This window comes from Ctenopharyngodon idella, chromosome 8 (assembly GCF_019924925.1).
Source record: "Ctenopharyngodon idella isolate HZGC_01 chromosome 8, HZGC01, whole genome shotgun sequence".
NCBI lineage: Eukaryota > Metazoa > Chordata > Actinopteri > Cypriniformes > Xenocyprididae > Ctenopharyngodon > Ctenopharyngodon idella.
The window spans coordinates 34,289,803-34,304,982 of NC_067227.1; the positions used below are offsets into that span (position 1 = coordinate 34,289,803).

The window sequence follows — 15,180 nt, forward strand, 5'->3', positions numbered from 1 at the left end:
CAAGCACACACACACACTCATGCACACTCACACACATACGCTCACTCACACACACTCATGCACGCACACACACGGACACACACTCATGCATGCACACACACAGACACCCTCTCACTCACTCACACTCGCGCACACAAACACACTCATGCACGCACGCACGCACACACACACACACACACACATGCACGCTCACACAAGCACACACACACACTCATGCACACTCACACACACACATGCACACACACACACTCATGCACGCACACACACTCATGCACGCACTCACACACACACACACACACACACACACACACACACACACACACACACACTCACATACATACACACACACACACACACACACACACACACACACACACACATAAATCTATCTACCTTTAGTTTCTAATATATATTCACACTATCTGTCTATATGAATATCATGTTTTATATTTATAATATTTTATCCACAGTATCTACCTGTGTACATGTACACTCTATCTGTCGTTCTATCTCTCTCTCGGTTATACTCATGAAGTGGGTGAAGTAAACGGTTAGAGGAGGGGTTTATGTTAGCGTTCGTGTTCCGCCCATCCCCGTTTGGACCAATGGGCTTCTCCTGCGTCTGTAACCGAACACACATTCGCAGTGAGAAGCGCTGGGTTCACATCATCACACCTCCCGCCGAACCGAAAGCACATGAAATAACTGATGACCCGCGCGCTCCTTCATCTCTCCCGCATTAGAATGACGGAGTGTGACGCGCGCGTCCGGATCGCGGGTGTGTTTCTCGAGCTCTGCGTGTATCCGAAGGGACTTCAGCTCTCCATCTCAGTCTGAGATCGCGCTCTGTTTCTGCCGGCAACTTCTTCTCACCTCTGAGAACGGACACATTGACTCTCTCTTGGACTAAGAGTGCGCTCGCGACTTGTGTGGATGAGAAGCTCCTACTGACTCGTTTTTGATAAAAGTTGATAATATGTGTGTGTTTTATGTGTTAGAATGAACCCTTAAAACACCGACTGTGTGATTTTTGTCTCTCCGGCGGCGCAGTCCACAATTATTGACCGTAGTGCGGACATTCACACCACTGACAGAAGATCGTGGACATCTCAAGACTTGCTCTGACATCAGCTGTGTCGAGAAGAGCCGAGCCACAGATGTGAATGAAAGTGATCTGAAGAAAGAGGAATATACGTGTCCAAGAGTGCTGTAGTGATGCTGCAAGTGGAAATGATCATATTCGTGGGTGTGATTCTGTGGATGTGTGTATTTAGTCAAGAGCCCAGCTCAAAGGTGATGGCTGATCGATATGCTGTCTACTGGAACCGAACCAACCCTAGGTGAGCGGATCTCTGTTTATATACGCCGCTGTTTCGCTGGAACTTTGTATACGTGACACTTTCACTTTGTATTACATTTCTAGACAAATATATGCTGAAATGAGCGGCATTAGCTAATTAAAAAAAATCTAAATTTATATTAAGGTAACATTACCGCAACAAGATGTGTTTAAAAAGGCGATATAATAATGAATGTAGACACTTTTTTTTTTAAATGTCGCTACGGTCCGCGCGCATTTGTCGATTATTCGCGAATTATAAATTTCAAATCGTGTTTTTTTTTTTTTTTCACAGAACAGTAGAATAATATTAATTCTGTTTATTTATATGAATACATTTTTTTTTGTGTTGTCATATCGACAAAAGTGAGGTAAACCCAACTCAACAACATCGTTAGAATAATAATTTTAAAAAATCGCGCGGTTTTTTTCGCTACCGTTGCATCGCTACTTTTGCCGATCGAAGTTTATATTCTAAAGTTTACTTGTTTTGTTCCATACTATAATTTGTTCTGTTTCAGGTGGTTATTTTAGCATCGGTCTGATGGATTTCACGATTTTTTTAAAGCGTGATGCATTTTTTTCCCCTCAGTAGCCTACAATTGTTATGATAGGCTACAGATGTACATTTGCATAGTGAAAATCGTTGATCCACAAAAAATAAAATTAATTGGTTGCTTGCATGAAAAAATACTATAGTAAATACTATGGTGTTTTTGAACTATACTATAGTAAATTGTAGTATACTGTATATATTATAGTATTTACAACACTTTGTTAATGAATACTGTAGTATTAACTGTAGTGAACTGATAAACTGTAATAAATACTGTAGTATACTTTGGTTTTTACTACAGTAAACTGTAGTGTATTGTAGTATAATATACCCTATAGTTGTAGAAAACTTAGTACAGTATTTTGTTTATATTACTATAGTTGTTATATTATCACAGCAACTATAGAATTACCACAACAAATTAATTCAAGTACTTTACTATAGTATGGTTCAAAAACATTTATAATTTACTATAGTATTTTTTCATGAAATCACGTTGCTTTTAAGTTGATTCACTGATAGTGGAACTGAAATAAAACCTAAATTTAATATATGATTTATGCTGTTTATTATCCTCACGTTGTTGAACTAATACATTAATTAATTAATTAAAAACCAGGTGTAAACCATGTATTTGTGCACATTAAAGGGCCACCAGACGGGGTGTTTCACGCGGAACGACTGAACTGTAAATGACTTTGCAATTCTCAGCTGAAAAAGAGTTAAAATTGCGTACACTATTAAGATGAGGTGAATGCATTTCATTTAAACAATATTGTATTTTTCTAGACCAAAAAAAAAAAAAAAAGCATTTTGTTTGTGCTTATTGAAGTGTTTCATAGGTCAGAAATTAAATAAATTTTCTTATTTACAAGCTGATAATTAGTTTTAAAGAGAAAGAATAACTTCTAATAATTAGCTTTAAACAGGCTACATAATATAACTTTAGTCTTTAAATGACCATTGAAATTTTCAATTTAACCTGTATGTTATTTAAAATGTTTAATATTGCTGGGATATTCACAAATGTACACTTTTCACAAAAGAAATGAAGTCTTATTTTTTCAATGCATAGGTTGCATATCATATTTAAAACTTGTTTGAATGGATCAGACAGTTTTGAAACCTGCCGCCAGACTGAATAGTTCTCCTCTGATTAGATGTTTTGTGGTCAGAATTTCTCCCCTGCTTTGAGAGCTCAGTTTATTTATGTGACACTTTGTTTAAACAGAAAAATGCAAAGTCAGATTTCATTTTATATGTGACGCTGAAAAGCCGCAGTTTCATTTGGACACGAGGTGATTATTCTGTCGAAAAATTAAGAGTTTCATTTCAGATTGCCATATACAGAAAAAAGTTTCTGTATTTTTTCTTCTTCTTCTTCTTCACATTTTTGGGGAGTAACCTTAGTTCACTGAAGCACAGATGGTTCACAGCGATTCATGTTAGGTTTGGGCCTGTAAGAATCCAGTGGTTTCCTGAGTCTTGTGTGTTTTATTGTCTTGTTTTTACTTGTGGAAAGCAGATATAATCACAGAAGGGATTTTGTTTGTCAGATTTACAGTAATCGTGTTTGTTTGACTCATTCACCCTCACAAATGATAGCAGATCTGAAAGAGAAGTGTGCATGAATTCATTTTGCGTGATGTCTATGTGTATGTATAGTCAAAAACACTCTCTTTGTATTCGTCGCATGAACTCTGACTGAATATTAGAAGGGCACATGAATTGACTCACAAAGGCACCGGTCTGTTGGCTGTCCGCACTTCATTGGCTCGCACCTCCGTTATGAGTATGAATTGTTAATTGGTTAATTACTCACCGCACCTTTGGCACACTAAATGACCGTAATGAGGACGCCGTAACGTTTCCCATGCTGAAGAGCCCCACGAGCCAGATTCCCCTCTGACTTCCTTCCCCTTTAACTGCGACTCTCTTTATTTCTCAGTGCCATGCTGAGCGGAGAAAATGAATGAATACAATTAGATATTTCAGGACCTTCATTCCGGCTGTGCGGCTCCTCTACTGGAGACCCGGGCGCAGGGGTCACGCGGCCTCCGAACGGAAACCCAGCATACATTCGGCTGTAACACGATAGTTGGTTTGCTCGTGAAAATGTTCCATGATGAACCGGTCAGAAATGTGTTCCCACTCGACTCAAAAGTGCTGGACCATCCAGTGTTTACAGGACAACCGTGATTATGTTTACAGCAGTGTTTCCCGTAAAAGTCCCTAAACACAAGTTACCATATATGTGTATGATATTTTTAATAAGCTATATATATATATATATATATATACACACACACACACACACACACACACACACACGTATATCAAAGTTTAAAACATTAAGGTTTTTTAATACTTTTGAAAGAAGTCTCTTCTGCTCACCAAGGTTGCATTTATTTGATCAATACTGTAAAAATACTGTATAATAATACTGTAATACTGTAAAAAATGTGAAATATTTTTACAATGTAAAACAGCTGTTTTTTATGTGAATATATTTTAAACTGTAATTTATTCCAGTGATCAAAGCTGAATTTTCAGCATCATTACTCCAGTCTTCAGTGTCACATGATCCTTCAGAAATCATTCTGATATGATGATTTGCTGCATTTATTATTATTATTATTAATGTTAAAAACAGTTGTGCTGCCTCATATTTTTGTGGAAACTGATTTTTTTTTATCTGGATTCTTTGATGACTAGAAAGTCCGAAAGAAAAGCATTTATTTTCAGCAATTTATTTAATGCATCTTTGCATTAAAAAAGATGCATTAAATAAAAAAATTAACATAGAAAAAAAAAATTAACATAGAAAACAGCTATTTTTAATTATAATATTTCACAATTTTTACTGTATTTTTGATCAAGTAAACGCAGCCCTAGTGAGCATAAGAGACTTCTTTCAAAAACTTGAAAAAACCTTAATGTTTCCAAACGTTACCTATATATAATTTTTTAAATAAGTATTTAATACTTTTATTTAATCAAGTATTTTTTTTTTTACCTATTATTTATTAATATTGCATTTTTAAAAGCAAAACAAAAACATTTTACAAGTTTCTACTGCTGCTTTCGTTCAGCCCAGATGAGTTTTCGTAGAGTAATTCCCGCCATATTGAATTGAACTGACCTCCACAAACTTTGTGCTCCGCATGTAACAGCTTACACGCACTTGTATGTATTTTATGTGCATTTTAGCACCTTCTCATTTCTCTTCTGTGGAAGGTTAAAAAAGTAAAGCAATACATAATCCACCTCAGCTGAGAAATGTAAAACACGGTACGTTCCTCATGCGTGTGGCGCTGCTGGCTGCTTTCTTCAGTCATATATGAAAACAGAGCCTCTTATTCTTCAGCCTTAAACAGATCCTGCTGCAATTCAGACTGACTTGACTAGTTTTGACACTGCCTATTTTCCTCTTTGAGCCTTGTGAAAACCTCTCCCGTGGTATGTAGAATGTGCTTTGCCTTTTTGCTGTCGAAATTCATTCTCAGAGGGGATTAAAGATGGTTTGTGTACTGAAGAGTTCAGCAGGTCCATGAGAAACCTGGTCTGGAGAATTATTATTATGATTTTAAAGAACAGACGATGACAAAAATTAGAAGAAGATGACAGTGGATTAATGTTAGGCAGAAAAATAACATCACTGTAACCCTGCAACAGCTCATTAGGTGCTTAAAAAGGCAGCAGGACATTATGCCATGACACAATGTTTTTATTTAATAAAGACAAAAACAAGTTGAGCTGGGGATTTGCTGTCTGTTGACTTTGGATACGCAGTGCCCGTATAAAACATCTCAGTATCAGATGCTCTTTCAAGATAAGGCTTTGTAAACGCTGATGCCCGGTGTCGTGGTCTGACAGTCGATTCTGCTCTGGATTAGACGTACATGAGTGAACGCTGGAGAGATGCAGCTGCAGTTCACTTCAGAATCTGCATGCAGGACGAATTTATTTTCAGCAACATTCTTGTGCATAATTAGATTTATGTAATTCAGTGCAAACTCTGCCTTTAATCTAAAACCACATGTCTTACTGTCCTTGTCCGTTTTTTATATGTGACAGAAGAATGGACATTTTGTTGTACATGTTTTGTGCATTATAATCTATAAGAATGCATACACAAAAAAAAATGCTGGGTTAAAAACAACCCAAGTTGGGTTGAAAATGGATAAACCCAGTGAAAGGGTTGTATTAACCCGGCGGTTGGGTTAAATGTTTGCCCAACCTGCTGGATAGTTTTATTTAATTCAACTATTGATTAAAAATGACTGTATTTCTTGCTTAAAATAAACCCAAAATATGTTGGAAATTAACATTTATTAATATGTTTAATAAATGAACATTAATTAATAAGTTATAATAAATACAACCCATTTGCTGGGTTAAAACAACCCATTCGCCGGGTTAAAACAACCCATTCGCCGGGGTAAAACAACCCAATCGCTGTGTTAAAACAACCCATTCGCTGGGTTAAAACAACCCATTCGCCAGGGTAAAACGATCCAATCGCTGGGTTAAAACAACCCATTTGCTGGGTTAAAACAACCCAATCGCTGGGTTAAAACAACCCAATCGCTGGGTTAAAACAACCCATTTGCTGGGTTAAAACAACCCAATCGCTGTGTTAAAACAACCCATTCGCCGGGTTAAAACAACCCAATCGCTGTGTTAAAACAACCCATTCGCCGGGTTAAAACAACCCATTCGCCGGGTTAAAACAACCCAATCGCCGGGTTAAAACAACCCATTTGCCGGGTTAAAACAACCCAATCGCTGTGTTAAAACAACCCATTCGCTGGGGTAAAACAACCCAATCGCTGTGTTAAAACAACCCATTCGCTGGGGTAAAACAACTCATTTGCCGGGTTAAAACAACCCATTCGCTGGGTTAAAACAACCCATTCGCTGGGGTAAAACAATCCAATCGCTGGGTTAAAACAACCCATTCGCTGGGTTAAAACAACCCAATCGCTGGGGTAAAACAACCCAATCGCTGTGTTAAAACAACCCATTCGCTGGGTTAAAACAACCCATTCGCCGGGTTAAAACAACCCATTCGCTGGGTTAAAACAACCCATTTGCTGGGGTAAAACAATCCAATCGCTGGGTTAAAACAACCCATTCGCCGGGTTAAAACAACCCAATCGCTGTGTTAAAACAACCCATTTGCTGGGTTAAAATAAGCAAATGCATGAGGCAGATGTTTGTGCATAGTCTATAGTGAAGTCATTGGTTTATGGTTTTATTCATAATGGATATTTAACATAAATTACTATTTGAAGCTTGAGAGCAAATAATGCTTTACTGTTATTCGGGTAAATGTAGCATGACGCCCATGTGGCGGGTGCATCGGTCATGCCTGCTTCTCCCGTGCCATTCCACATTCACACCTCAGTTTAAGGAAAATAAATCAGTCTGCAGCTGCGGGCCAATTCTCAAGAAACTGAAACAGGTTTGGAGAGACTCGCCAGGCAGGTAAGCTGCCATAAGATTTCATAAGTACAGAAAATATATTGCACAAACAGTCAGTGAGTGAGCAGTGCTCTGCATTTTATTATTTTTAATGTGCATCAGTGTTTACTCCACCGAGAGGCAGAGCACAAACAAACAAACAAACCAAAAGCGGGCTCTCGCTCCTCTCCGGACCGCCCGCTGCTCCGTGAAGAGATGGAGCGGGCCGCTGTAAATATTGAGCGGCCGGTTCCTCTCTCTCTTCCTCACGGCCAGGCCTCGGCCGCTCTGAAAGGCCACTATTGTTTCCTCTCGCTGTCGCCTCTCCACAACCCGGGCCGAAAGTATGCATGTATTTAGAGAAAAGGAGAGCAGGAGAGGATAAAGGGGGTGAATGGAGAGGGGTTCATGGTCCTGCTTGTAATACTCTCTGCGTTTACAGGGGCGGCCTTTTCCCTCACCACATCTTTCTCCCACGCCAAACGGCGTTTCACAGACACATGTGTCTGGCTGCTTCTACCGGGCTTCCTCGAACAATATAGGTGACATTTTGGAGCTCAGGGTCTGTGACGAGCCCTAAGCCGACAGGATTAACCCCAGAACTGAGCTTTGTCCTTCTTGCGCTCAAGTCTTCTGGGGGTGGAGGGGATTTCGTGATGGTTTGAGGGGTGTTTTGTTGCACCCAAGATACAGTATCAGCCGTCACTGTTGTTGTAAAGGTTTCTGGATCCGTGCACAAAGCACAAAGGAGCGTGATTTGCCTTTCGTTTCCCAAAACACTCGGATTCCCCTGCGTGTAGAGCAGATACACTCGACTGAAGGGATGTTTCTGAAGATCTGAAGACCTTTTGATCTGAAGCCTTCGTATTAAATGCTTCAAATTAATTCGGTTCTGCCCACATATGAATTCTTTACAAAAATGAACATTTTATTTGTTTGTTGTGTGATTAAATTAAAAATATATAAATATTAAATAATATTAAATAAGTTAAAAATACAATTAAAAATAAATAAAAAAACACATACATATATTTATTTAAGAAATATTTACATGTATACATGCATATTTATATATTTATATATCATTTACATTATATATAATTATAAATATTTTTATTATATATATATGTATATATATATATATATATATACACACAGTACACACACATATATTATGGAAACACAAACTTTTATTTTAGATGTGATTAATCGCGATTAATCGTTTTAAATTTATTTTATAAATAAAAAAATATATAAATATTTTTTATTTATTTTTGGTTTGTTTACTATTATTTAAAATTGTATTTATTTATTTAAGTTTCTCAAGATCTAGACTGTTTAAATGCTTTAAAATAAAAATAAATATATAAATTCTGCCTACATTTGAATTGTTTACAAAAATGTACCTTAATTTATTTTTTATTTATTTAAATTTAATTGTATTGTTTAAATGAAATATATATAAATATAAAATAATATTAAATTAATTAAAAATAATATTTTATATATATATATATATATTAACTTATTTTATTTTTAGTTGACGTTTTTTTTATTTATTTTAAATTTACACACACACACACACACACACATGCATATGTATAACTTTATTTTATTTTTGTTTATTTAATATTATTTTATTTTATCAGCTATTTGAATTTGTTTCTCAAGATCTAAGGGCCTTTTTATCTGCTTAAAATAAAAATAAATAGAAATTCGGCATACATTTGAATTCTTTACAAAAATGCAACTTTTTACTTATTTTAATTTTATTTAATATTATGATATTTTATTTATTTTTTTATTTATGTTAATAAATTTATTGTTGTCATTTTAAATAATGACTTAATTAATGACTTAATTCCGTAGTTACTTTTGTGTAATTTTATAGTTGATTAAATTACAATTTTAACAGTCTAGAACAGAACGAGTAGATGTGACAAACTTTTGTCTAGTCGTGTGTAAAGAACAGCCTTCGCTTTATAAAACAGCGTTCTTTGTCTGAAGTGTGCGGTGAAGTATGTTTGACAACTTAAAACTTGAAGTTTGTTGACGTTGTTCTCAGATTTTGCTGTTATGAAAACTAGTTTGCCATTGGAGTAAATCCTCCAGGATCACCTGGAAATGCCGGCGTGTTGTTGATGTTCCGGGGCGAGTGGGTCTGACAGAGGTTTGTTTGTTTAGTGTCTCTGGGAGTAAAGTGACTCGAGGTCTCCTCATTCATGAGGTAATGGCGTGGAGTCACTAAAGGGCTTAAAAAGCCATCGGCTCATTGTCTACTGACACAAAACCCTTTCCTCTTTAATCCCCCTTCCTCTCCTCCATAGAAACCTTCCTGCTCACATTCGGCATTCATATTAATCAGTGTTAAAGGCCTAATGAGATAAATAAGACTTAAGAGGAACCCTGGAGTGTCTTTGGAAGTCTGCAGAAACTGTTAAGTTATAAATTTGCCCTGTTTCTTTCAGTGGCTGAGAACGTTTAATTGTGCTTTTCTAATAGTTTCTGCGTTTGCGTTTGACTGGAGTGCTCCTGACCGAGGATTTGAAGATGATGCGTTCACCGTGTCCCGCCAGGATCTGTTTCTAAAGCCGTGTTTGTTTGGCTGCTGATCTCTCTGCTTCCCAAACCTTGAGCTGTTTTTCTGCCCCCTCGGTGCTCAATGGTCCGGTCCGCATGGAAGAGGCCATCTGGGGCGGCTTCTCTCTCCTCTCTCTCTGGACTAATCGGGGATTACTGGCCCTTTACATTTTCTGTAATAGGCTCAGGGCTTTAGGGGGCTGTTGGGGTGTCTCCTGCACCCGAGTGTTTGATTTAGGCCCAGTGTTGTGGCTACTGCGGGTGACTGACGGTTAGTTAATGCCGCCGGGCCAGCCGGATCACACACATCCAGATGGTGAAGGTGGATTCATTGACTGTGAAGACAGAGGTCTAAACTAAAAGTTCACACCTCATGACTGATGATGTATAAATATGAATAATACTCGGCTGGTAATGAGGGAAATATCTGGAGTCCAGGGATATTCGCATTACACAGAAAGCAGTTTAAGATTTAATTATGTTTTCTGAGATTGAAATTGTGTATCTGTATTAACCATCAGTAATCTTCTAATTATTTTACTGATGTAAGAAACAATAATGAATTGCTGAATTAACTGAATGCATCATTAATTGTTATGAAACAAAATATTCAAGCAGAAATTATTTAGCTATAAAAAAAATCTGCATTGTTAAATTAAAATTTGTAAGATTGAAATCTTTCAATCTTATTTAATAATAATAATAATAATAATAAGTAATAATAAAACAACTGTCAGAAATTAATGAAATCATATATATATATATATATATATATATAATAATACTAATTTTATTTATTATTATTATTATTATTATTATTATAAAAAGTGTTTCTTGCTCATTGATGTTAAATACTTTTGGGAAGTTGACAATTAAGTTTAAACTCTAACTATTTTGCTAAATTTATATATTATTATTATTATTTTTATTTTAAATATATATATTTAAATATTTAATAATTTTATAAGAATTTTATATATATATATATGTTAGTTATTTCTTGCATTTAAATATAATATAATTAAATTAAATTGCAATTAAATATATATAAATATAAATATTAAATATTATAATATATAAAATATTAAACATTTAAATATAATGCAGTCAATGAAAATGTTTAATTATTTAAAAAAATATATACATTTGAAATAATTTTTTATTGTTATTCATATTTATTTTTGAGTGCATTTGACCACACACACACACACACACACACACACACACACACACACACACACACACACACATATATTTTTTTCTTTTTTTCTTGCATTTAAATATTGTGCACTCAATAAAAGTGTTTATATATTTTATATTTATATATATAAAATATATAAAATCTGATGGTAGCACATCTGTACTATTATGGTTTCCATATTCACGTTTTAATAGTTGTGTTTTGTCATGGGTTTCATGGTTTTATTCCCTCTTTTTTGTGTGTGTAAAAATCTTCTGAACTCAACCTCCAGAAGAAAGACTGTGGTGTTTTTTGGGGGAGACGATCAGCCAATGGAAGCTCAGCGTTTCCTGCCATCTGATTGGTGCAGACAGTGAAGCTGAGTGTGATGGTGGCGAGTGTATAAAATATTAAGAGCTGTTTGTGATCTCACAGTTCAAGCTGTGCAAACCTTCGCACGCAATCCTGAAGAAATGAGGTCAAGGCGACCGTGTTGAAACGGCAAAGGTGACCGTGAAATCTGAGGGTTCAAATGTTACTTCTGTGGTTGTTTGCATGTGTATTTAATGGCGGGGCCTTAAAAATGATTTTCTTCTTTTGTCTTGTTTTCACATATCTAAACATTCTTAAATCAAGATGCATTTACTGGAGAAGCAAAATGACTGAAGATATGAGGTCTTGTTTATGAAAAAAATGTTTGTTTATGCTTAAAACAAGAAAAACAAATGTGCAAATGGCGTCAGAAAAATATTCCTGTTTTCTCTTTGAATTAAGATTATTTTTCTGACTCCATTGGCAGAAATTTGTACTTGTTTTAAACACAAACTCACTTCATTTTGACTCATTTTTCAGTCTTAAATATCTTCAGTTATTTTTCTTCTCCAGTAAATGAATCTTGATTTAAGAATGTTTAGATATTATATACAAGCATTATATATATACTCATTATATACAAGCTGATTGTTAATCTTCCACGCTGAACATTCAGCTAAAAAATGCTCTCTTTGTTCTGTAGACTTTTATTCCCCAAATGTTTTCCCCTTTCCTAGCAACTCACCACAGAAATCCTGTCTGTCGAAGTGCCGTGTCGCTCTTAGCCAAGTGTCGATAGAAGCAGCAGAGTTTCTCAATGCCCAGAAACCGCTTTCCCTCCAGCTAAAAACGGCAGGAACGTTCCTCACACTAGTCCTGCCTCTGTCGCCGTATCGCTGGTAAGAGCTACATGGCACGAAGGTGCCTGAATTATTCACGCCCATAATCGGCCTTTATGTCATATCGCCCGGGCTGGGGCCTGTGTTATTCTAGTGCATAATTGATGCTGCTCAGAAGTGGAAAAGTTAGAATAGCAGAAGTAATGTGAAGGGAAAGTGCAGGCAGGCGCGCGGCGAGGGCTGTCGGGGCAGGAGGATTGCGTGCAGGGGTCAGACGCAATCTCGGGACGGGGAGGCGGTCCGGCTGCATCAGGCGTAACCAGCGCTGACATTGAGCTGAGCTGGAATATCGACTCTCTGAAGATTTACAGCCTGCCGATGACTAGAGAGAACAGCACAAAAAAATGGCTGGCATCAATTGTGGCTTTGCTTTTTGTTTCAAAGCATTCTTGAGCCGCTCTGGTGCAATAGTAATTGGAAAAAGAAAAGTTTTTCCTTTTTTTTTGCCAACCATATTTGGTCAGAACAGATCTCAGTGATAATCAGGATCAGATCTACATGCTAAATTAATTATATTGACGGTCCAGCGTTGAGGTGTTTATAGAGCTGCGCATTATGCGTCATTGGCAATAACTTGTCATGCTTTTTATTTTCTTGCTGATTTTACACTAGCGAGTTTAGAGTGAGTTAAAAGAAGTCTCTTCTGCTCACCAAGGCTGCATTTATTTGATCAAAAATACAGTAAAAATTGTGAAATATTATTACAATTACAATTGTAATATATTTTAAAATGTAATTTATTCCTGTGATGAAAAGTTGAATTTTCAGCATCATTACTCCAGTCTTCAGTGTCACATGATCCTTCAGAAATCATTCTGATATGATGATTTGCTGCTCATGAAACATTTATGATTATTATCAGTGTTGAAAACAGTTCATATTTTTGTGGAAACTGTGATACATTTTATTTTTCAGGATCTTTGATGAATAGAAAGTTCAAAAGAACAGCATTTATTTGAAATAGAAATGTCTTTACTGTCACTTTTGATCAATTTAATGTCCTTTAAAAAGACTTTTGAATTGTAGTGTATCACGATTTCTACTATAATAAGTAGCACAACTGTTTTTAACATTAATAATAATAATCATAAATGTTTCTTGAGCATCAAATCAGCATATTAGAATGATTTCTGAAGGATCATGTGACACTGAAGACTGGAGTAAAGATGCTGAAAATTCAGCTTTGATCACAGGAATAAATTACATTTTACTATATATTCACATATATAAAAGTTATTTTAAATTACAAAAATCTTTCACTATTTTTAGTGTATTTTTAATCAAATAAATGCAGCCTTTGTGAGCAGAAGAGACTTAATTATTCCAAACTTATTCCTGACCAGCAGATAGCCAAACGTAAATACAGTATTGTGACAATGCAGAAAAGTTCAGTTGAACCGTTTTGCAAGTTTTGTGTCGCTCACATTCCAGTGACCGTGCTTAAAGTGAAAGCTTAAACCATGTCATTAGTTAGCAGCCTCTAATTAAGTCTCATTGGTTTCTCCTCTAGTGCTCCTTTTGTGCAGCACAGATTTACCTGGCAGAAACACGGTCCGTCTCAAATTAAAAGTGCACACATGGCCTTAGGTTGAGTTTGTTTTACACCTTGCCAACCCTCAGTCGTCCAACTCCCAGCCACGGAAACCATGTCTTTTGTGTTTCTGAACAAAGACTGCTGGGATTTAGTTACTAGCCTGTGAGCTTAAGAAGCAACCGAACACAACGGCTACAAAGAAGCTTGTGGGAAATTCTTAATCTTCAGGTGAACACGACACCTGAGAAACAAACGCATGAGGGCATGTTTATGGTGACTCACGTACAGCGAAAACACACACACACACACATGCACATTGCAATTTCGTGCATTTTAATTACAAACTGACGTATTGCTTAATTTGTTTATCCAAACTTGTTTTTGTTTACAGTAACTGATCAAAACATGCGATCTGCAGCCAAATCCAGACACTTCTGCCAGTAAAAGACAAACCTCCATCCAAAATCAACTAGCAATGATAAAACATTCATTCTGGACAGAAACATAAATATTTCCATAAAGAGATGAGGTAATACACCCGTAAAAATGTGTCTTGCTGCGCGAGCAATTAGTGGTCTAAAGAAAAGCACTCCATCCAAGCTGACTTTACAATGCTTTTATGGCATGTATGAGCAGCTACAATGCAGCCATAAAGCATCTGATAGACGCATTAGTCTCTGCGTGTCCAGGAAACATATAAAGAAAATTTATGAGCGCTTTCTCAGTGAGAGCACCTTCAGAAGACACAAGTCAAATCACCAACAAAGACATGAGTTATTAAAGTCCACCATCACCAAAACGACGTCAGTGTTGTCAAAATATGAAAGACCCTCTATTATTCCCTTTTACAAAGTCTTGATGTTGTTTTTGGGCTTTACTAAAACATGCTCATATTCTCCATTGTTCAGCTCCTCTCTTTCCAGTCTGTCAGTAACGCTCTGTTTAGTTCCTGTCTCTATGAAGCCCCTCCTCCTGAAAAGCACAATGTGCTCTGATTGGTCGGCTGGAGCAGTGTGTTGTGATTGGTGTTTGGGAAATGCCCCGTCCCTTACCATAACCGCCAGTTCAACACACTACTAACTAACTCAACCAGGACCCGCCCCTTTATTTTGGGCGGTAATTATTTAAATGAGGAATATTTATATATTGTTACAAATTTTTAACGTGCAATTTTGGTTTCATCAGGTTTACTGGTGGTTTTTCTTAGGGATGCACCGATATGAAAATTTTGGCCGATACCGATAACCGATAATTCTTTATATTTGAAAGCCGATAACCGATATATTGGCCTATAAATTTGCACATGTTGGTGAG

General features: G+C 36.4%; 1 protein-coding gene across 2 annotated transcripts in view; it reads left to right on the plus strand.

Moving 5' to 3' along the window:
- Positions 1-655: 655 nt before the first annotated feature.
- The window catches only part of efna5b (ephrin-A5b), a 128,620-nt gene continuing 114,095 nt past the window's right edge, over positions 656-15,180 (plus strand). For both annotated transcript variants that reach the window (XM_051904061.1, XM_051904062.1), the window contains exon 1: positions 656-1,340. In XM_051904061.1, coding sequence (XP_051760021.1) covers positions 1,216-1,340 — 125 coding nt within the window. In that variant the 5' untranslated portion in view covers positions 656-1,215. The remainder of the gene's footprint in view (positions 1,341-15,180) is intronic.